Raw genomic sequence first — 22,442 nt, forward strand, 5'->3', positions numbered from 1 at the left:
TGTCTTCTTCTAAAACATTCTAAGATGTAATTTTGATTAAGAAATACTAAAAACCTGCTTCATGCAACACTTACGTGATGGGAATGTGTAATTATAATACTTACTAGATGAGAACCGTCTTTAACTTCTTGTACTTGCTGCACCTGCGGTTCAGCCACAACTTTAGTGTCCTGATCAGAAGTCATGAGCTGTCTGCTTTTTGGCTGCTCAGAGAGAACTTTACTGGTCACCCTTGGAAGCTGTGGAAATACAAAGACAAAAGATTCTCTAAGCAGTGGTTGAAATTGCTGCAATTTCATACCCATTCCTGACGTGCCATGCTGATTCAGACCAAAAGCCCAAAGAACTTCCCCACGACGCAGTCATTACGGGTTCAGGGAAAATGTTAGGGCAGCAGGCATGGATAAAGCAACCCTGTGAATACGCCCAGCTTCCAGTACAGCCCTGGGAGCACAGGTGAACAGCACGCAGAACACTTGCCATCGCACTGGGCAGGGAAATTCCATGGGGAAGTTTCATTTCATTCTCACCTTAATTATTCAGAGTGCTTTTCAAACTATGACTTCTTTACACCAGTTGCTAGACTTATTAGGAAGCACTCTAGTCACAAACCAACCTTTGTCTTCTCCAGCTACTCTGACAGTCACTTAATCTTCACCAACTGCAAGAAGCATGTTACAACACTTCTGCTCTATTAGTAACGCTCAACAAGTTGTTCTGCTCCATCATCCTAAAATGTTATTTTATTTGATTAGACAAGTGGAAAACTGATGAGAGTCTGAGTGGCTTAGCTTTGAAATTTGAGACTATTATTAATATTGTTATTTTAAACAACACCTGGTCAATAAGGAAAGAAAAGGTTCATTTAAATGAAGTTCCAAAAAGTAAATACTGGGAACTAAATCAGGGTAATGGGTTTTTATTTGTTTGTATAAGGACTACAAACAAGTTCTAATATGCTTTTTGGTTTACATATTCACCCAGAAATTACAATTTTGCAGCACAGGGAAGATAACAGTATGATTCCACTCCTTAGCTGCATAAGCTCCTGTTATAGTATCTCGACACCCTAAAGATTGGAGTTAAAGAATATTCTTGTCAATCTATGGCTTTATGGCCTTCCATGGAATTCCTTTTCTTCCATTATATTCTGAAAGGAGCAAGTCTTTCATACAATTTAGTACATTCCAAACTTTTCGAGTGCAATCATAATATTCAGCTATGTATGTGACAAACTGATCCACGTGTCTGTAGGAGAGTCATTCAGAAGAAAAGTTGTTTTGCCAACGCTGTTGAAGAAAAACTGACATCCTGGACAGGAGCTAATACTCAGCTTAGATGGACACTTGAACATCATTTCATGCGGTTGGTGTGAAGTCAGCATTAAAAAAGCAGATGTTTTCAACAGAAACACATGCACTATGTCACTGTTCAAACACCCAGAAGTTTGTTTGTTTTTTTTTAAACACTCTGCCTCTCATCTTCGACTAAAAGCTATTCAAGTACAGGAGAAATGAATTTGACACGAAAAGCAAACAAAGAGGAAATAAAAAACTATACTGTCCCACACATACAAACATACACAGAGCCAACACAGGAGAAAGTCTGGAATTAATTTGAGATGCTTGTCTTTTATAAAATAAACAAAAATCATCCTCAGGATGAAAACCATTCCTCAAAAGCTAGTAAGTAGCACGATCCTACATCGTCCAAACCCCAGCACGGGAAGCTGTATGCACACTAACACTACAGGTGTCCAAGCTTCTTGCTGAAAGCTCCTGTTAACTTTAAGGAGGCTAAAACTATTTTCTTTATAATTACGGATTTTTTTTTTTTAATGTAAGAACAGCACAAGACTTACTACGCATTTCATGCTCACTCTACGTAATCCACATTGCTGTTCATCCTAACCTCAAGCATGCACTTTAGTCCTCAGCCACAAGCTAAGCCCTACAGAAACACTACTGTGTTTTAGTCAGTAATGTTATTGTCTCCTTTGCACGGCGATTCCCAAATCAATGCCACGGCACTCTTTGCATCCATTTATGTCACCTGCTCATCTCAGATTCCCATTTCCCTTCCAGGCTCAGCACGTCCCCAGTCACACCACAATCTCTTCCATCCTCCAGTATGTCGTGTAAGCGCCAGCACTTTGTAAATCCATGGATTGTGGAAGGAAAACAGCGAGGAACATGTGATTCAAACAAACAAGAGTAAAGTTCCACTACACATATGCTCTTTAAAGCATTTGCTGACTGGCCATCGAGCACAAAATATTCAGCTAAATCATTAATTTAGGCTGAGGGCAGACTAGTTGTTAGCCAGCTTGATAGATAACAGATGCCTGCAACGTTCACATTACTGGTGGCTTGCCCAAGCAATCTGAAGTTGCAAGAAGAACAGTACAGCATTCCATTGCTTTTCAGAAGCCCTTCAGATGAGGTTACACAAGACCCTTATCGCAGACTAGGCCTAGATTGAAGCTCCAGGTAACTTTGTTTGGATTGCTCAGACTAATTATTATTCTCATTAGTGGCACATATTTGTTGTGATAGATATCACAACAAATCCACTGACCTCATGAGAAGTTATATTAATAAATGTATGGGTTTTGCATTATTGGTAAGTCGCATTTCCATCATTAAGGATCAAAATGTTTCTCAGAACAAACTATTATAATCTGTTTTAAAGGATGTTCTACCTGCCTTTTAAGTCATATGCTTTTAACAATGCCCAGCTATGGCCTTTCTACAAATGGGTAAACCATACTGAAACATCCTGCAGCCTTCTTCATTTAGTAGTCCACACTGCTTGAAGTCTACAGGATATCAAATGCTCTGATGCAAAATCCCATCTGCTGCGCTACACTTCAATACAACTTCACGTGCTGGGCTGTTCTGGAAAGTTAGTTGCATGCACTTTTCCACCGCCGTTTCCACTTGCCAGTCTCTTAAAGCATAAAAGCAGTATGACAGCAGCTTCCATGACTGTCCTGTCAGAGAACAAAGTGCTCGTGGAAAAAAGCAGTGCTATTTCATAGAGAAGGAAGAACAGATGAATTAAAAAGAAAAAAAACATCACCAGATGTTAAAGGCTACTGGCAGCATGTTTTTAGCATGCTATTCATTAATATTGATATTGTTATAAATACCTTTAGACACAAGCTTATTTACAGAACCAGCCAGTATTTGACAGTATTTAATGGTCAAATGCACAAGCTCAACATGGCATTTCAATACAGCAATCAAGTTTTTAATTCCATTAGGCAGTTAACTTGCCCACCACTTTAGCAGATACACTGGCTAGCTGTTTGCTAAACTGTATCTTTGCATAAAATACATACTGCCACAGCAAGGAGGAGACAAGAAAAATGCAGGTCAGCAGAGCGCTTTGGGACAGGGAGAGCGTTCCCCATGGCACAACACTGAGCTGTCAGAGGTATTTTTTCACTCAAATTATTTAAAACACAAGAAAAGCCTTCACAGGCATGCAATCTTTTAAATAATATTCTTAGTCTATAGGAAGCAGATTCACAAAAAAAATCTGTGTCTTCTATGAATTGTCTTGTCATGTAGCCTACAGAATGGTTGGATTTATGATTTGATTTGGAAGTACCCCGTTATGATTTTGTTATTACATATCATTTCAGTTCTGTAAATATGTATAGGACATCATTACTTTTCCTTCTGCCTTGCCATTTGATTACCACAGTGAGCCAAGTTGAACAACGTCAGGTATATTATGTGAAGAGCAAACGAACTCTTGAGACATGCAAATACTCATTTTCAGAATTGCCTAATCCGAGAGAAGCTGAATGGCTTTTACCTCAGCTTCCCCAAAGCAGTTTGGACTTGGTTTGTAAGCAGGCAAGATGCTTAACCCCAAAATACTAAAATACAGGTGAAAACGTATTTCTTTACAAACAACACCAAAATTCCCAGAACATTGAGCCCTGAAGTCCTTATTACTCCCCAAACTGTAACACTACCTGGTCTGCTAGACCGGTAATTGCAACAGGAAGGGGAAACTGCATTAATGTGGCTGTTTTCTCATTAGAGCAAAGACACAACGAGTACAGTAACTCTTTACAGGTATGCGTAGAGAAGCTGTCCCTGTAGGCACCTGGTAGCAGTGCCTGATCTGAGGAGCTACAAGAATATTCTCAGCAGGGACTGAGCCACACTGACAGCAGGCATTTCAGCCTCCATTGAACTGGTCTTCCTCCGAAACATCACAGTCATCTTCACTAAGTCTTCTGAAAAGCCGTCCGTGTGATTCTCTACCAAGTTGCATGCACCTCATTGTAAGAAGCATCGTTTCTGAAGATCCCCCAGTGCCCATGAGACACCTACAGAGGCAGCACACACAACCACGCGATCGCTCTCGTCTGGGTGCCAAGACAACCGCAGCTGGGGCTGCGCTCATACACCAGCCACACGTGCGTGTCATTAGAGTGCCAACATCAGGCTAACCTTTACACCGCATATTAGCTCAGGCTGAGGTATCTTATAGCACTGGCAGAGTTAATGTTCAACCCTCTGAAGGTATTTATACACAAACACACCACATCCACATACACCACAACCTTGCCAACATCTCCCAAGACATCTACTGAGTCGTTACACAGCCACTGCTGCACCCCCTCAAATCCCCCAAAACCTCCCTGGAGTGCAGCTCCCGATCCCCCACACCTCTGCTTCCATTAGTCGCCTCTAATTTCTGTAATTCATATTCAAAGCACGCTGTTATGTAGGCTGTTTTGCTGCCTAGAGTTACAAAGGTATGAGTAGCAGCATGCATTCCCTCCATCAGACCAGTCAGATAGATCTGTTATTTAAAAACATGCAAAACCCAAAACAATGCTCTAGGGCTGAGATCTTGCCTGCCAACTTTCAGCCCAGTGTAATCAGCCCTTAAAAAGAGATTTACAAATGCAAGTGCTGACAACTAACTTTCACACTGCAAACAGCAACACCATAAAACAAAAAAGCTCGCTAGAATAAAAGATCTTTTCACTGCTCTTCCAGCAGGCAAAAAAACAAAACCAGATTTGAGCCCGGCTGTGCACACAACTCTTCCTCACAAACATTTTTGAAACTTTAAACACAGATTGAGATAAACTTTTCACAAGGCTGATAATGCAGAAATACACTTCCAGTAACATGAGAAAGCATTAAATGTTTTCAAAACAGAGGTGCACTTCTCAACTTACGCCTCATAACAACCTGCCAGTTGCCAGCCAGAAGCCCTCCTTCCCCTGGCACACAGCATACTTTCTCACCATCCTTCTCGCCCTCCTGAGAGCATCCATGAGGACCAGGAGAAGTAATCACAACTACCACTGACTTCAGCTTTGAAAAGAGCTCTGGCACCTGCCAAGTATATCACATAGCTGATTTCCTGCAGCAAGAAACACCTGAAACATGGGTTAGCTACATAGTAGCATGAATTCTATTACAGGCTTGGACGCAGAAGCAGGTATTTAATAGAGAATGGAAAAACAGTATTTAACCTCCGAAATCACTTTCCTAATTTGCCACAACACTGTCTTATATTCCTACGAGCTAGGAGAGCCTGAACAGCACTTAGTTTTAGAAAATTACTTAAGACTTCATAGCTGATAGGAGAAACAACTCATGCCTCTTCCAAAAGTATGTCACCAGTTTAATACCTTACCTCCTGTTTAAGTTTACTTTTGTTTTGTTTGCTTGTTTGTTTCACGAGTGTTTTGAATACCCAAGAAATATGTGGTCAACTCCTGGCATACCACATTCTCACTCCAAGTAAAGCTGCTTATAGAGCACCAAGAAAACCCGGTGAATCCAACTCGTTAATGGCTGCAGGTTTCCCTCCATCTCAGCATTGAAAAGCGTTACAAATCGGAGCCTGCCATTTTTCATCAGAGGGCTGTTTTAAAAGACTTCCGAAGAAAGATTCCAGCTGTTAATGCCGGAGCAGCACCATCATCCCCCTGCATGAGACCAACGGTACTGAGATAAATAACCACACTAAGCTCCGTCGTCGTGATGGTCCTCACGGAAAGCCCGTGACACTACTCTTATGTAGATGTCAGGTTCCCATCTTCCCTTTCCAAACGGGAAATCAATCTCCGAGCAGTAGATGGGAAAAGCAATTCATCATTCAAAGGGCAGTATTATTTAAAAGAAGATGCACTATGAGGTGGTTACGTTACCACAGCGGACATTAAAAAGGCCATTTGTCAGCAGCGATCAGTGCAATCACCATCACATCTACCTAAGTTGTAAACTCCGTGTTACCCAACAGCAATTAAAAAGCTGACATGACATAAATAGTCACAGCATGTGTCCACAGAAGTTAAATATTGAGTACACTACTACTTTAAAAATCAGCACACAGCTCCCGATTTAACTGCTAATTAACTCCACAGTAGGGGGAAAAGTTGAAAGTTTCACCTAGTTTGACCACATGTGCAGACGTTATCAGAGCCTGCCAGATGAAGGCTTCGGAACACGCATGCAGCCAGGGCAAGTGCCAGCACGATTACAGGGAGGTTAGGTTTCAAAAAAAAACTGAGAAGTACCAGCAGATTCTCTTCATTTTTCCTTCCTGACAAGGAAATTGCCCATGCCCAGCCACTCCCCGGGAAGCACCCAGAACAACGCAGAAATTGGGGTTTTGACGAGGAACACGTACATACGCACGGCAGGTGAGCCCACACCTGGATACTCACTTGACAGATGCAAGGCATTTTAAAACCCATGTGGCACCACGTCTTAACGAGACACTGCACCAGAAGGCCATTTTAATGCTGTACTCTTTTTAAAAACATTCTGCAACAGCAAACACTTGCTCTGAGGGTTTAGGGCTGCTGCCTCCACTTCTCAAGTTTTTTCTGTTTCTGTTCCTTAAGCAGTTGATAGTTTCCAAAACTATTCCGCAATCCCAGTAACGATCTCTTCAGGTGTAGCTGCTCCTCTGAGAATGGTTCAAATTTCAAGAGCACGAGTTAACTTTGCTGTGCGAAGGGAACACCGAGTCTCCTTATTTCAAGACCTGCCAGACATTTCTGTGCTGGGCTTCGTGAGCAATTTGCAATCTCATCCCCTGCTAAGCTTCCTGATCCCGACTCGCACACAAACACAGGCAATGGTGCTGCGCGCAGAACTGATTACTCTGCAGGTCTAGAAATTCAGATCGTTAACAGTAATTAGCTGTCCAAGAGATACCGAGCAATAAGTTACTGAACAAAGGTGACAGATTACCAAAGAAACCTGATGCTAGTGAATAAGTGCTCTATGCAGAGGTATATGGAACGGTCTGGCAGTCACAAGCAAGAGAAATGGGGGAAGGGCAGAAAGTTGGAGCCTTTCGCACCCACTCGATACCAGGCAGTAAGAAGGAAGTGTGACAGCCCACAGAAGGTGAGGGAATGACCCTTACCAGCCAACAATCCCGGTTATCATTTTCAAGTCTAGCCTTCCGAGCGTTGCATTTCCAACACACACACTTAAAAGGAAATCCCTTTACTCTACCAAATGGGATCACAATTTCTGCTGTCCTCTTGCACACCAAGAAAAGGTCTAGGTGCAGGTACTATCCCATACACACCGGAACATCACTCCAGGAAGAATAACAGACCTGTGGAACACGTCCTCCTCCTAACACAACAAACCGCGGACTTCATGGCACGTAAGCTAAAGAGTCCTGCCATTTAAGAACGCTTCAGAGCGCTCACCAAATCAGGAATAACCTACTGGGATGAAGCTTTCGTGCCTGATAAGAGCACCACGTGCCCCGAAGACAGGTGACATTGTGTCAGGAGCAGTTTCAGTTTGCTTACAGCTTGTTCTCAATTTTCAGATCTGAAGCAGCACTTTCCTGCCTGCAGACTGAAGCACATAACATAATAAACCCCAAAGTATTAATTAACTGGAGTTGCTGCATGCAGCACATCCATCACGAAGCCACAAGCTTGTTTTCTTCACCTTAAGTGGACTAACAGCACACACCCTGCAGGTTATCCATACAGACACATATTTTATTTCCATTATAACGACTGCATGTCAGGTAGGGTATTTTTTTTTTATCAGATGACAATTTCAAAAACATTCCAGACCTAATTAAAATAAACTCTTCACTCTCCTATTGTGCATTATTTCAGCAACCCTCAAACAGCAGAGGTAAATCTGTCAGTAGCTCAGCCACACCACGACAATTTTGCAGAGAAAGGTGGAATGCCACCTTGGCATAAAGCAGCTACATCACAATGCTCCACAAAGACATTCTCTGAAGTAACCAGATAAAAATTACCAGCTGATGCTTTCAGCTGGAGAATCACCAACACTACGCTCATCACCAAGGCCTACCAAAAGCAGAAGACATCTCACACTCAAGGAGAGAGTCTTAATTCTTTCTTGGGAAGGAGATCACAAATGTGACACTCAAGCACTTCGGGTAAGTACCTGAAGGTAGGATTTTCCATTCAAACACTCCCTCGCTTGCCCTTGGTTAGGTTCACAAGCATTTGACCTCTATCCTATCTCCCAGCCCTGGTCTCTCTTCTTGTTTTTCCAGGATAGTGATCAGCAGCAAGAACAGAGTTGTAACAGATTTGAGCGAGCTCCTTCCCACAAGGAGCTGACCAGAGACCTGCACAGTGAGTGCACACACACACTGCTACTTCTGGCACCACCAGCACAGTACTAGAGGAGACAGAAGCCAACCTGTACAACCGATGCCATTAATGTTCCTTTCTTCCTGCTCCCCAAGAAACCATCTCCATCCATGCTCCCATCCATCCGCGTTCACCTGTTACATTCAGCTACACCAGGAGGCATCAGCCCGTGTCTGCATGGTGCCCTAAGTGCTGGGATTCTCATCTGCAAATACTGGTGAAAGCTGAGTTAATACAAAGAAAATGCGCTGGTACTTTTCCTAACAGAAATACTTCTAACTGCTAAAATTGTTTCCCTACTACAGAAATACTGTAGATGCTTTGGTGGGATCTCTTGTAGGTTAAATGCATCCTTCTCTGAAAGTTAAAGCTTCTCAACAACTTTAGATACGTTTACGCCTACCAACTCCAGGCTTTTCATTTTGTACCACTGTTTGCTGATGCAGAAGTTATTGTTTCATTTAATGCAAACATTAAGAAAGCATCACAAAAATACATTTCTGAAGTTCAGCACCATCAAATGCGAAACCTCATCTAATTCCTCATCAGCTTCTACCATCCACTTTGCTCATCCGCACTGCGGTCACATGAATTAACAGTTGCTCAACGCCTCTGTGCACACAGAAAGCAGAAGACCACGACAACTGACTGGCAGCCAGGAACCGAACTGGGAAGAAAATTACAGCCTGACCTGGAGTAGATGGGGCAGGAGCTGCTATCTGCTAGTGGCTAGGGATTTCATAAAACACTGCTTTTCATTTCTGTGCTATTTCTAAGTAGGCATTTGCAGAACACCAGATGGTAACTTCAACTCCCATTTACTTAGCAGAGAAACTTTCCAAAAACTTGCACTCACCTTTAGCCCAAGTTACTCCTTCCCACTGCCAACACCCTGATGAGGAGATCAATGTGACTATCCAAATAAGCCACGTGAAAGGCTTCGCAGGTATTTTCCCTATAACCTCCAGTTCTTCACTTTGACACACCTTATTTCCAGCAGGTGAATTTACCGTGGCACTCGGTCTGTCTCGTTCGATCGTATCTTCTCAGGCACAGCTGAAAAATGACTATGCAAAGATACTATCATGCATAATAATGTATTTTCCTAGCTAACCTTCCCTCCAAACATAGCTGCCTTACTCTCATTTAATTGAGGGTTATTTTTTTTTCTTTTAAACTATCTGCTGAAGGGAAGTGAGAGAGATTAATCTTCCACAGCCAATTCCACAGCCAAAGGCAGCAACAACGAGCTATGCTGAGAGCTCACGTGCAGCAGGGAAGTTTACAGAAACCGTTGCACTTTTGTCAGGAGAGGCAATTTTCAGTTTAGCATTGAGGCTGATTCCCAATGTGGACTGGAAAATGTAAGATTCTGAACTTCGCTCACTACCAACCTCCCCGGCACCTCGGCAGGGCAGCCTCACCATAAACGGACCCGCGGTTTTATAAATTGTTTATTTCACAAAACAACTGCAGAGCCTGTAGTACCTTGCTAGCAGCTGCACCCGTTTAAAGCTAGGATGCAGCAGCTACTTGGCCTTTTTGAATTCTTCAGAGCAGCCAAACCTTCAGGAGATGACACATGACAGAGGACCAACTGCTTCAGCACTTACTTAGAGGAAACAAGCTAAGTGCTGTGCACGAAGAGAGGCAGTTTAGCAATGCTGGGAACAACGAACTTCCTTGTTTCAACTACAGGATGTTCCTCCTCCTGATTTACCAACATGATCCTTTAGTTTTCCGCATACTTCTCTGTGCTGCTAACCAGAAAGTCGCCAACAGACACACACAGTGCTAAAAATCTGTCGGTGACTCTAGGCAGCACAGTTCCCCAAGGTAAAGGAAATGACTATTCCTTACAGATCTGCTGATTTCTAGAAAAGCCCAGAAATTTGCAGAGGAAGACACAGTTTGTCATGATGAAAGTGCAAAAACATCGCTCGAAGCACTGAGGTTAATATTTCGGGTAGTTCCAAGGGTGAGGTTAGAAGTCTGTCGTTCTTTTACACGTCTTAAAAGGCTTATCATCCCCGCATAACCATATTGCCTTTATTTGGATTTCACGTTGCAAGTCTGCAATCAGCGCCGTGCTTAAGGAAGTGGAGGTCAAACACTGCACTAAGAGCTTCTAGGGCACTTAAAGAGTAATTCAAAGCACACCAAAAAAAAATAAGACAGCAAATAGGCTTTGAAGCTGTGCTTAAGTTCTTTATCATCTCTTTCTTGAAACACACAATTAACGCCTAATTCAGGGAAGGTGAAATCTTAAAGTAAGGAGCTGGGATTCAAATGCAAGCAGATCTAGGACTCCCAAACAGATCTGGTGTGCTGACGGGACAGCTGCTGCGGTGCTCTCACAGTACAGCTTTGGTCAGAACAGTCTGGGAAAAATTGCAGACAGAAAAGGGTCTATACCTACTTAAAAGTCCAGGTGGGAGGCGTATGTGGAACCAAATAAACCATCGACAATTACAGTACTAAAAGGTGCAATACAAGTTTTCTTCCAACAGGAATGTATACAACAATCCTCGAGTATGTACGGGTTATTTTAATAAACAGCTGTTCTGCAAAAACATACAACCTACCACGAGCTTCCCTCTGGCTTTGGGGTTTGTTTGTTTGTTTTCAGGTGACTTGAAAGGCATTCATCTACTTAAAATATGTTAGTTTAAGTTTTGAGACATGCTCGGGACCAAACCTAAAGCCAAGTGAAGCTACCTGCAGCAGAAGCGTCATTTAACTTTAAGGCTTTGTAATACAAAGAGGAAGCTGATGTTTTTGCCAATTATTTCATTAACCTCTTTGCCAGAAATAGAATTTAACCCAAATAATCCAGTCATTTTAGCATTACTTCCTCTTTTGAAAGAAGCTACCATCCTCCATTACAAGCCTTACTGAAATCAGCAGCAACTTTTGCTTACTTTTAAAACACTGCATGAAAGACTATCACCTGCTGGGTTCAAAGTTAGAGCACCCCACCTTTTCAGAGTATCACTGTAATCAAAACTACTGGTAATTCAGGTTTTGACTCACTGTTAAAGGATGGACTGTTCCAGTACTGGAGCTTGGGTTTAAGGACAATAACACTTTCACGCAAATTAAAATACCTGAGCAAAGACCCTCCTAAAAATTCCACTGACATCTTGAATTCAAGCAGTTAAAATACATGGCATTAAGTAAGTATAACCATAACAAAGTGCATTGTAAACTAAACTGCAACAGGTTGATAAAGAGAATCCCTGCTGCCCAAGTCTTACAGAGATGTATTAGGGAAAAAATGGGCAAGCTTTAAGCAGGAACAGGAGTACAGACCTAAGATCTTGGAGACGCTCCAACAAAGGCAGCGCTATTTTGCCCGAATTGTTTGCCTTGCTGCTTTAAACAGCAACATGTTGATCGTTTTCTGTCCCTATCTAGCAGGCAGCAACAACACCAAATGGGAATGAAACTCTGAGCTCAGACTGTGAGTTCTGCACATACAAGTAGCTGTTTCCTAAGCTCTGATACTCAGCGCTCCAAGTAACTGTGCCCTGATACTCTACGCAGTTTTGCTCTGGTTTTTCTGACTCCTGGAACACGAGTCAGAAGCCAGATGAACACATCAAAAGATCTGAGCAGAAACCTCCAGAGTCAGGGTATGAAAAAGCACGCTGCTTTGGACATTGGCCTGTTGATTCACCAGTTCCTTGTTTGAACAACAGTCAGAGGAAGGCTCTGTTGTGGGGCAACCTGTGACAGCATCACAACCCGTAAAAATATGCCTGTGCATACCAGCACTGACAGCAAACAAACCCGTAAGGCTGGCACCAGGCTGCACTGTAAGGCTGCTCAAGCATTTCACCAAGTTTCCGACACGCAAGTTTTATCAAATGGTTAAATATTTTTTTTCCTCGACACAATTACTATTTGGGTAACATTTTGTTTCTCCAGACTCCCTGTCAGATCGCTGACACCCTGTGACAATAAAATACTTGAAAAGAGAGGCAGAATGTCAGGTCTGGGGAGAAATACCAAGAAACATTTTCAGGGAATAACAGCAGGCTACAATTCTGTCAAGTTAGCCTGTAACCCCCTTACTGGGGGTGGGATCTATCTTAGGAATTCCTTCGATAAAGCATCAACACTTCCCCATTGTCACTTATCCACAGAGGCTAGTAGGGAGGAGCCAGTATGAAACCAAAGGAGAATTAATCTAAGCAAAGAGAAGATAACTGATACTTGTGCAAGAAAGTGTGGGAAATCTCAAAAGCCAAATTTAGAGATACAGTACTTAAACTGACTTGCAACAAGCCCAGCACACCCTGAAGAGCGAGCCTCAGATAAAATAACTACGCTCTGCAGCTACGCTCCAAACACACGCCGTTCCCGAAGTTCTGTGTGAACTACTGACAGCAGCTGTAGGTGTCTCTCTGAAGCTGCTATGCTGCTGTCTGGGTGCAGTTTTAGTGACTTTCGGGAAGATGTCCCTAAGAGATAACACAATTTGGGGTCCCCTTCACCACAGGCCACCATGCCGGATGGATGCACCGATGTCTGTGTGTGCCAGGCCAGAACTGAACCTCGTGCACATCTCCTGCAACCTCAAGCACGTGTGTATGGAATCGGAGATGCCTGTGAGCACATAAAAGCAATCCAGAATAAACCTCCACTGCAGGATACAGTCTTGGGGCCACCAGCTCCTTACATGCCAACAGCCTGATGCGAGCACCAGGAGAGCTGCTGGGAGCGCAGAGGCGGCAATCCATTGAGCTTATGAACGAGTGATTCCTTTGGTGTTACATCACTCAGCTACCCATTAAGGAGCTGGACTGACAGGATCCAGAATATGCATAGCCCAGCCCTCCACGGTAAATGAGTGTTAGAAAAGATTAAGGCTCAAAGAAATTGGTGATTCATCAGGGCGTCAAAACAGCGTTTCCCCAATTCTCTGCAATGTTCTAGGCTAAGTAGCTGTCCACATATTAGCAACCCCGTCAGACTTCCAATTTTGGAGTTAATTGCTGTTCCTGAAACACATAGCCAGACATAAAATACCTGCAGCAGCAGCACACAACGCTGTCACGGCTATCCTAATCGCAAAATTACCCCGCGTTACAGTCACGCCTCATGGAAGTGCTCCAAAGCACCCCGCTCTCGGCAGGCACTGCCCCGCAGCACCGCCTTCCTGACCGAGGGGAAGCCGCTCTCCCCGGGACAGGGCACGCACCAGCAACCTGCAGGGAGCACACAAACGTGGGAGACCGATGAAAACAGGCAAAGTATTCTTGGCTCCATCACCAAAACTTCTGATATATCAGCTATGAACCAACTATCTGAACCTGCTTCTCTCTTACACTGCTTTGTGGAACTGGGCTAAACTTAAATGAATGGGTGCTACAGAAACCAGCTGCTAGTCTCCATGTCCAACAAGTTCTTCAAACTCAATATTTTAAAGATAATTTTCGTTTATCGTGAGCCAGACAAAACCAGTATATTCTTTAAAAAAAAAAAACAGGTTGTTGTAATAGAAATGAGTCTGCTTCAATTATCCAGCTTGTGTAGCATCCAATGACTTATTGACCAGCTGAAATACCACTGAGCTTTATATTCAGATTTATATTTTTATTTATTTATATTCATGAAGTGCTTCAGAAGCTCTATTTTCACGTTTGACTTATGACATACTCACTTGCCTCAAATTTAACACATATAAGAACGGCAGTCGTAAGCTAAAGCTTTGGAGAAGTTCTGCTTCACAGCATTTTCAGTGGGTATTTTTGACACAGTATTTTTTTTTTTTATGGTATCACCTAAAACAAGAATTACTTCAAAATGTATATTTTACATCATCTTCCCCTCCCTAATTTGCTGACGCTACGAAAATCTATCCAACTGGCTAGTTCTCGTTTTGTCTGAACTGTAGTGATTAAGTTAGATAGATCTCATAAAAAGTTAGATTCAGCGTAGGTATGAATTGCTCAGGGAACAGCATTACTCAAATGCCTTTCCTGGGCCTTTTACTACATGAGTGGCTTTTACTCATCTTCTACACATCTCTCCACATGCTATTGCCTATTACAAAACTGCCAGGGGAGGGGTTAATTTTCTTCCTTACAACGTCCTATGTTGTAACATCCTTCCTTTCCCACTGGTACCTGTGTGCCCATTCTGAATGCAAACTACAAGAGTGGTAAGACTGAAGTCAGTGTAGTATCACCGATGCCATACAAACAGTTATTTCTAAGTTACACATTTTTTTCCTCTAAAAATGTCGTATTGCTAGTAAATGCTTAAAGGAACAAAACGCTAGGCAGACCACATTTTTGACAGAACGAGTATCTTCCATCATAAAGCAGTCCCTTTCATATCAATGTGTACACACAAAAATCGCACTTCCAAAGCCTGAAACCACGTTTCTTTGCCTCCTTCACCTGGTCTCTTCTGCCTTTTTCTCTGTGCCAGGGACAGCCTTCTTGACACTGCATTCGTTAGCTACCTCCACAGCCACCTCTGTGCCTTTCACAGAAGATCTCCAAGACAAGAAGGCTCCTCTTCAAGAAGGTCAGTAAGGCTGGGGCCCTTGAACACACCTACCCTTCCAACAGACACAAAAAAACATCAATCAAGTGCTCTAGGCGCTCATTTGTATGGCTTAGCCATTACCTTACAAGACTGTGAAAGTCTGAAATATATCTAAGCACCGTGGAATTAAATATTGTTAGCACTGAGGGGCCAGAAAGCCACCTGGTTTAAAAATATAAGCTAATGAAAGACATTTACTCCCTATTACTTCGCTCTTTATAACTTCTTTCCTACTGCCTTTCCGCTGTCACTTTAGATTTGCCAAGCACCATGGCTAAGAGTATGCCTTTTCTGTGTTTAGCATGTGCATTTGGGTAGGTAACACACTAAATATTTAAAGAAAGTTTGCATTACCCTGCCCGTGAAGCTCACTACCAACTTAAAGCCAAGGCCACCACCAGATCCGAGACTTAATATGAAATGCAGCGAGAGATCTCCACGGCGCATGTAGATTACAGGAAGGTAAGCTGCATTTCTTTTGCATTTCAATGAAACAAGCCAGGTAGTTAATTTCACTTAGAGCTAAACATCAAAGCAGGAGATTGCCCATATGGTTTACCACACGTCTGAAAAAAAAAAATCAAAATCCTAAAGTCCCCACGATTGCCTTCAGTTACAGATCCTCCATCTTGCCCTGTACCAAACCAGATTTACGTTCCAGCCGCAGATCTGAACGCATTTATCATCTGTAAGTCAGCCATACCTTTCTGTGCATGTATTTGCATCACAGCAAGCCAAAAAAGCACCCAAGGTAGAACACACTCGTGCTGACCCTCTCATTCCTTTAGGGCATCCGCGTGTAAACACTTAAGAAAAACAAAGAATTACACGGGAAAAACTCAGCCTAATCCCAAACATTACGTGCAATTAAGGACCCAATTATATATGAGGAAAACATGCAATCACTTGTCTAGGAACACTCGAGAGGTCAAATGTTTCCTACCAACTCATTTATCCAAACCTTGTACTTCAGTGTCAACAAGGAATATTACTTTTTTTTCTGAATATAACATCAAATAAACACAACAGTAATTTGGGCTTCTTGTACAAACAGCACATCCATATAAATGGCAACATAAGGAAAATAAATCACTTAGAGACATTATGGATAACATACCTGCCATTTCCTACACTCGCCTTATCAGGACATAGCGTTGTCATCTCCCCCCCTTGCCACAACACAGAATATCTAATAGAAAATATCAATATCGTCCTAATTGCTGGGGTGAATAAGCTGATTAGTTTCATATCTCGAGAATTAACTTGAAGAACTGCTTCCAAGTCAGCAGGAAACAAGTGAAAGTTCAACTGATAAAAAGTTCCCAGATCGGAATCAAAACCCTGGAGTTGTGAAATCCCAGCAAGTTGAAAGAAAAAGCACAAAACACGCTCCGACCTTTTTAAAAATGATCCAGTCCTTTAAAACCCCATCAGATTTGCATAAAAATTAAGCCACATGAAAGATTACAGCTTTTCGATCGCGATCCTGGGGCAGCCCTTAAGGAAGCTCCCTATTGCTATTTTACTGAGGGTTCAGACGGGGGCCAACAAAACTAGGCCAGAGACGAGGCACAGCACTGCCAGCCAGAATTCCCATGGTTTTACCCCAACTGTGACTCAAGTTTAAACAGCGGTTTTGAAACCAACTCTCCCTGCGTGGCCACGGGCAAAGCGTTAACCACTCTGCCTCAATTCCCTCACCTACAGAACACAAATAATTATACTTATCTGCCGCAGAGGAACCTTGGACAACATTGTTTGGCAGGCGCGCATCTGTTTAAGCTGCGGACAGAGCTATGTAGTAATTTCGAGCATCTGCACAAACTGAAACCGAGAGTGAGAACAACTCGGCTGAGGCAGCCAGCGACGCGACCCGAGGGGGGCAAAGCACCGTTCGTGCGCCGGCTGCTGCCGCGAGCACTGCTCTGCGACCTGCACCCCCCGTTCACCTCCTCGGGACGCGGCTCTCCAAAAAGTCCGCGGGGCCGCCGGGGTGCCTGCTGCTGAAGCGCTCCCGGTGTGCTCCTGGAGGAGCGGTCACGGCTCCGCGTCCCGGAGGTTTGCGGCCGAAGCCCGCGAGCCCATGCCCCCCCCCCCCCCCCCCCGCGCCCCCCCCCCCCCCCCCCCCCCCACCCCCGAACCCTCCGCTCCCTTTCTCCCCCGAGGGACCCCGGGTGGAGCGAAGCCGGGGCGGCGCCTGGCCCTACCCCGGCCGCAGCACGGCCCGGAGCCGGCCTCCCTCCTCCTCCTCCTCCTCCCGCTCCCCCGGGAGCCGCCTCGGGTGGGAAGATGGCGGCTTCCCCAGCAGGCGGGGGGGGGGGGGGGGGGTGCCGGCGGCCCCGCCGCTCCCCGCAGAGGCCTCCCGGGGAGGAGCCGCGCGCTCACCTGTCACAGCCGCCGCCGCCCCGCGGCCGGGCCTGGCCGGGCTACGATGAGGAGAGCAGCAGGGGCCGGGCTCGGCGGGGCTGGGGAAGGGAACGGGGGGGACGGGACGGGACGGGACGGGACGGGACGGGACACAGCCGGCCGGCCGCCGCCGCCGCCGGGGCCCTGTCGCTGAGCGGGGCCGGGCCGGGGCCTGTCCGTGCGTGGCTGCCGCTGCGCCGCCGCCGCCGCCAGGAGGAGGAGGAGGAGGAGAAGCGGAGCGCGGGGCGGGGCCGGCGGCGGGCGGCGGCGGGCGGGGGGCGCGGAGGAGGAGGAGGAGGAGGGGGAGGAGAGGAAGGAGCGGAGGAGGAGGAGGAGGAGGAGGAGGAGGAGGAAGGACGCGGCGGCGGCGGCGGGGCCCGCGACGTCTCCGAGCCGAGCCTCAAGCACCCGCTCGCATGAGAGACCCGCTTCCGGCTCCCGGCGGAAGTCCCGCCCTCCGCCGGCGGAAGGGATTGGGCGGCGGCGGCGGCGGAGTCCGCGGCGGGCGCGCGGGGCCGGCGGCGGCGCGGCCGGATTGGCGGAGGGGGAGCTGCCCCCTCCCCCGCCCCCTCCCCTCCGAGGGACGCCCCGCGCGGCACCCGCCCCGCCCCGCCCCGCCCCGCCGCGCGCGCCGAGGAGGTTTGGCGCCGCGAGGCCGCCGTAGCCGCGGGCGGCGTTGCTAGGGGCTGGGGCGGCCCGGCCTCCGCTGCGGCCCCCGAGGCCAGGCCCCTCTGCGGGGGGCAGCGGTCGGCCCTTGAGGGCTCCTGGCACAAAGCCGGGGGGTCCAAGTGCTTGCCCGCGGTTGTAGGGGCTGCCCTCAGAGTGTTACACAATCACAGAACCATAAAATGATAAAGTTTAGTAAAAACCTCCAGCATCACCTGGTCCAACCGTCCCCCTACCACCAATGTCACCACTAAGCCATGTCCCTAAGCACCACGTCCAGCCTTTCCTCAAACTCCCCCGGGGACGGTGACTCCACCACCTCCCTGGGCAACCCGTCCCAGTTCCTGACTGCTTTTTCGAGAAGAAATGTCTCCTCATTTCCAACCTGAACACCCCCCCACACACACACACTCCCCCGGCGCGACTTCAGGCTGTTCCCTCTGGTCCTATCACCAGTTACCTGTGAGAAGAGGCCGACCTCCAGCTCCCCACACCTTCCTTTCAGGGAGTTGTAGCGAGCAATAATAAGGTGTCCCTTTTAGCCTGTTCTTCCCAAATGCGGTCCTTCATATGCCTTTGGTTGTGTACAGCTGAGGTGAATTCCAAGAGCACACTTCTTTGCCCGAAGAACAAACCTTGCCAAACAGTTCTGGCTATTCAGTGCAGATCATAAGTTGTTTTTAACTACAGTTACCTAGGGAAATGGAAAATGAGGTGTATTCTCCATCAGCACTTCAAAAAACTGGTGGAAAGAAGCATGCCCCGTAACTGTTCCTACCCCTCCGCTTCCTGTCCACCTCAGGTGACACACTTGGAGCACCTCACATCCATCCAGTGACAAGTCTCTGCACCATGCGCTGCTGCCTGTATTTTTATCTCATGAATGTATCTAGATAAGGCCTCCTGGATCCTGTTTTTAATCCTTACTGATAAGAGTCATTTTCCTGCCTTCAGGGTATCTGACAGAAAGTCCTGTAGAAACAATGCTTCGATTAACCTAGAACACCTCTTCTTATGACCCACAGGTACCCTTTGGAACTGTTTTTGAGACTGCTGTGTTCTGCCACAGCCCTATCAAGCAGAGGCAATAAAGTACCTCATAGTGCTGGAGAGGAGGTCAGGTCTTACCAGAGGGGAGGTTTTACTGTTCTTCCCAGGGAAACGTGTCTGAGCGTTCATTCTTGGGCAAACCAGTATTTCTGCTAGCTTAGGTGTTGTTTTCCTTAGTAAGTTGTTCCAGTTTTCCAGAATTACGGTGATGAAGAAAACCTGAGCAAAGGCAGATGGCTAGGATAGAGACAGTTTGGGAAAAGGAATAAAACTTAATTTTTAGCATAGGTATTTAGAAGATGCCACAGGTGGTGCAGGAACTATGACTGATCCATTAGCTGGTGACCATGCAACTTGCCTAAAGAATTAATTATTTAAAAGTCTAAAACAGTGAAACAATCGCTATTCCTAATTCTTTATATATATATATATATATATAAATCTAATTCTTTTTCTTTAAAGGCAGTCTATTTCTCAGCAGATTACTGTTCTCATCCAGAAAAGGAAAAGAAAAAAAAAAAAAAAAAAAGTTTAATATTAAACTCTCAAATGTGATGAATCCCATTACATCCTTGCTCTAGAGGGGCCTCAAAATTCCTGATACTTACCCCTTTAGACATACAGACTTTTTGTCTCCCCCAAGCCTTATCCTCATGCAATATTGGGGCAGGAAAGCAAACACAGGAGACTAACAAGGAGACTGCACTGCATCATTCCTTCTGCTAACTCAAAGTTTATGATTTCAGGGCTCGTGTCCCTTTCTGTAACTGAAGTGATGGCTGACAGAAGGGGGAAAGAGAGATACAGCAATTGATTCCTGTAAAGCACCAACACTTAGAGGCATGTAGGTAGGTAGATTTCACTGTAGGTAGGAGTTTCTTTAACGCTTTGTAATGGATAAAGTTTGTACTGTTTGTTTGGGATTTTCTTCCCAAAGTAACTGAACTGTGTTATTAAGAAGAAAAATACTCTTGAGACTTATTTTTTTTTAAAAGGTCAATCTTATAAAAATGTTAGATATTGACAGACAGGCCAATATGTAGGTGTTGGGTTTATGATTTTTATTTCCTTATTGTTACGTTTTATTGTAGTTCACTAACAGTCAAACTAGTGCACTTTTTCCATACAATAATGTGAGCTTTCTACTTGCCTGGGTCAGTTCTAATACCCTTCTCAGTGTGGGGGATGTAGAGCTTAATGACTGAATGCTTCTATTTTTAATGGCATACAGCTAAGATCAAAGAGATTTGACATATTTTCTTTTGTATGCTAGTAGCTGAGGAATGTGTGCACAGGTATGAGTAAAATATTACAAATAACACTGGATGCTGTGCGATTATAGAAACTACTCCAGTTCCAACTCAACAGCCTGGGGGAAGAATGCATCTCTAAAAGAACAATGTGGACATTATTAGGACATTATTAGCCCACAAAAGTAAAACAACATTAGACAAAGTAGTTCTTTCATTCCTGATCCGTGGTCAAAGAGATATAGAAGGGACTATGTGAGTTACTTATCAATACATCAGTTACATATTGTGAAAATTATACTTCATAAGGATTTTTAAATCAAGATTCCTAGTTCAGTGAAAAAGAATGAGGTGAATTTGATGTATTTAGGAAGATAATGCCTAATGAAGGTGAGCTGCAAAAAGTACAGCATTCCTAGAAACTAAGCATAGAATTGAGCAGTCAGAAACTTGAACCCTTAAAAATCACTAAATTTACTGCAATGCTTGTGCTTTACAGTCTATAATTTTCTAGTGTAATACAAAGGATAATACGTCCTTCCTCACAAGAGCAGTGAGGATTAACTCATTAAAGTTTGTGAAGCACTCTGTTGGCGTGATAAAAAAACTTCCACTGAAACAGGACAAGATTTCTGCTCTGTAAGGTTGTTCCTGGTTTAGGCTACCTTTTTTTTTTTTTTTTTTTTTTTTTTTTTTCCTTCTTCTTTTCTTCCATTTTACTCCTTTGCAATACACACTAGCAGTTGCATTCTCGAAATATTTTATCCTGCAATTCAGTGGAATAAGTCTCCATGAATCACCTGTATTTAAGAACTGCTGACCCGGAACACTTGCCTAAACTCACAAACCACTCAATGCTTTGCAGTTTGTGAGCCCTCATAAGGCAAGTAATAATACTTTACAGTTCCTGATGCTGTTGTGCAAGAAGAGAGAGATCTTTTCAAACATAAGATACAAAATGATTGCATGCAATGGGCTATCCCTGTCATAAAACTGCAATTTAAATGAAATCCAGTAATCATTCTGCATTGCATTGATTTGGTGAGTAGTATTTTAAATATACATTATTTCTATGTCAGTATCTTTCATAGCTCACAAGTGAATAGTTGACTGTCTGTGTAAAAGACGGCCCCTATTCCAAGTAAACTACCATCTAAACAGTCAAAGCAGACCAAGATGAGAAGATAAATGTTGATTTGAAAGGGAGAGAAAAGTAAGGCAGATAATTGACCCGCCCAAAGATTACTTAAGATATCTACATTTGAGTCACAGCTCTACATGGTATCCTATAGTTTAGTGAAAGATTCAGTCTTCCTTTACAGCTAAATGAAGATTCGTTATCAAGTAAACTGTTGAAAGTCCATTACTGCTCACACAGATCTATGATCTCTATTACTTACACATCTCTAACTGTAGGAATTATCCAGTTTCAGATCAGATAGCCAGAGAGATGTTCCAATATGATTTTTATTTGCTTTTTTAATAACATATCCTTTATTTTCGATTAAGTGCTGATGCGTAAATATGGAGTATTGGATCTGTTTCTTTTCTAATTGGAGAATAATTTACAGCAAAGTGGCTAGGCTATCATGAGACAATTTCTTCATTATATTTATTGCCAAAATTCAATTTGAGTGCAATGGTATTCCAATGCAGAGATAGCAGCACTGAGCTATGCGATTGACTCATGTGATTGACAACATGAACATGTGCACTTTCTGACTTTCTTGGATCAGCTGCTCTGTTTGGTAACAAACCTTGTGAAGTGCTGCTGTAGAACTCGTTCAAACAAACCCTTACTTAACAGATTTTTCCCTCTAGCCTTGTCCCTTTGGCAGGTTAGTTATATTTCT

General features: G+C 44.3%; 1 protein-coding gene across 2 annotated transcripts in view; it reads right to left on the reverse strand.

Annotated features, from left to right (window-relative positions):
- Positions 1-18,054, reverse strand: part of LARP4B (La ribonucleoprotein 4B) — a 56,680-nt gene extending 38,626 nt beyond the window's left edge. Inside the window, exons 1-2 of one of the 2 annotated variants that reach the window (XM_035317147.1) lie at positions 18,032-18,054; positions 105-239 (exon numbers count right to left, since the gene is read on the reverse strand). In XM_035317147.1, the coding sequence (XP_035173038.1) occupies positions 105-185 (81 nt within the window). In that variant the 5' untranslated portion in view covers positions 186-239; positions 18,032-18,054. Of the gene's footprint in view, positions 1-104; positions 240-17,602; positions 17,680-18,031 lie in introns of those variants that run through there. The other variant, XM_035317146.1, reaches the window with a different exon arrangement.
- Between the last annotated feature and the right edge of the window lie 4,388 nt (positions 18,055-22,442).

This window comes from Oxyura jamaicensis, chromosome 2, assembly GCF_011077185.1.
Source record: "Oxyura jamaicensis isolate SHBP4307 breed ruddy duck chromosome 2, BPBGC_Ojam_1.0, whole genome shotgun sequence".
Lineage (NCBI taxonomy): Eukaryota > Metazoa > Chordata > Aves > Anseriformes > Anatidae > Oxyura > Oxyura jamaicensis.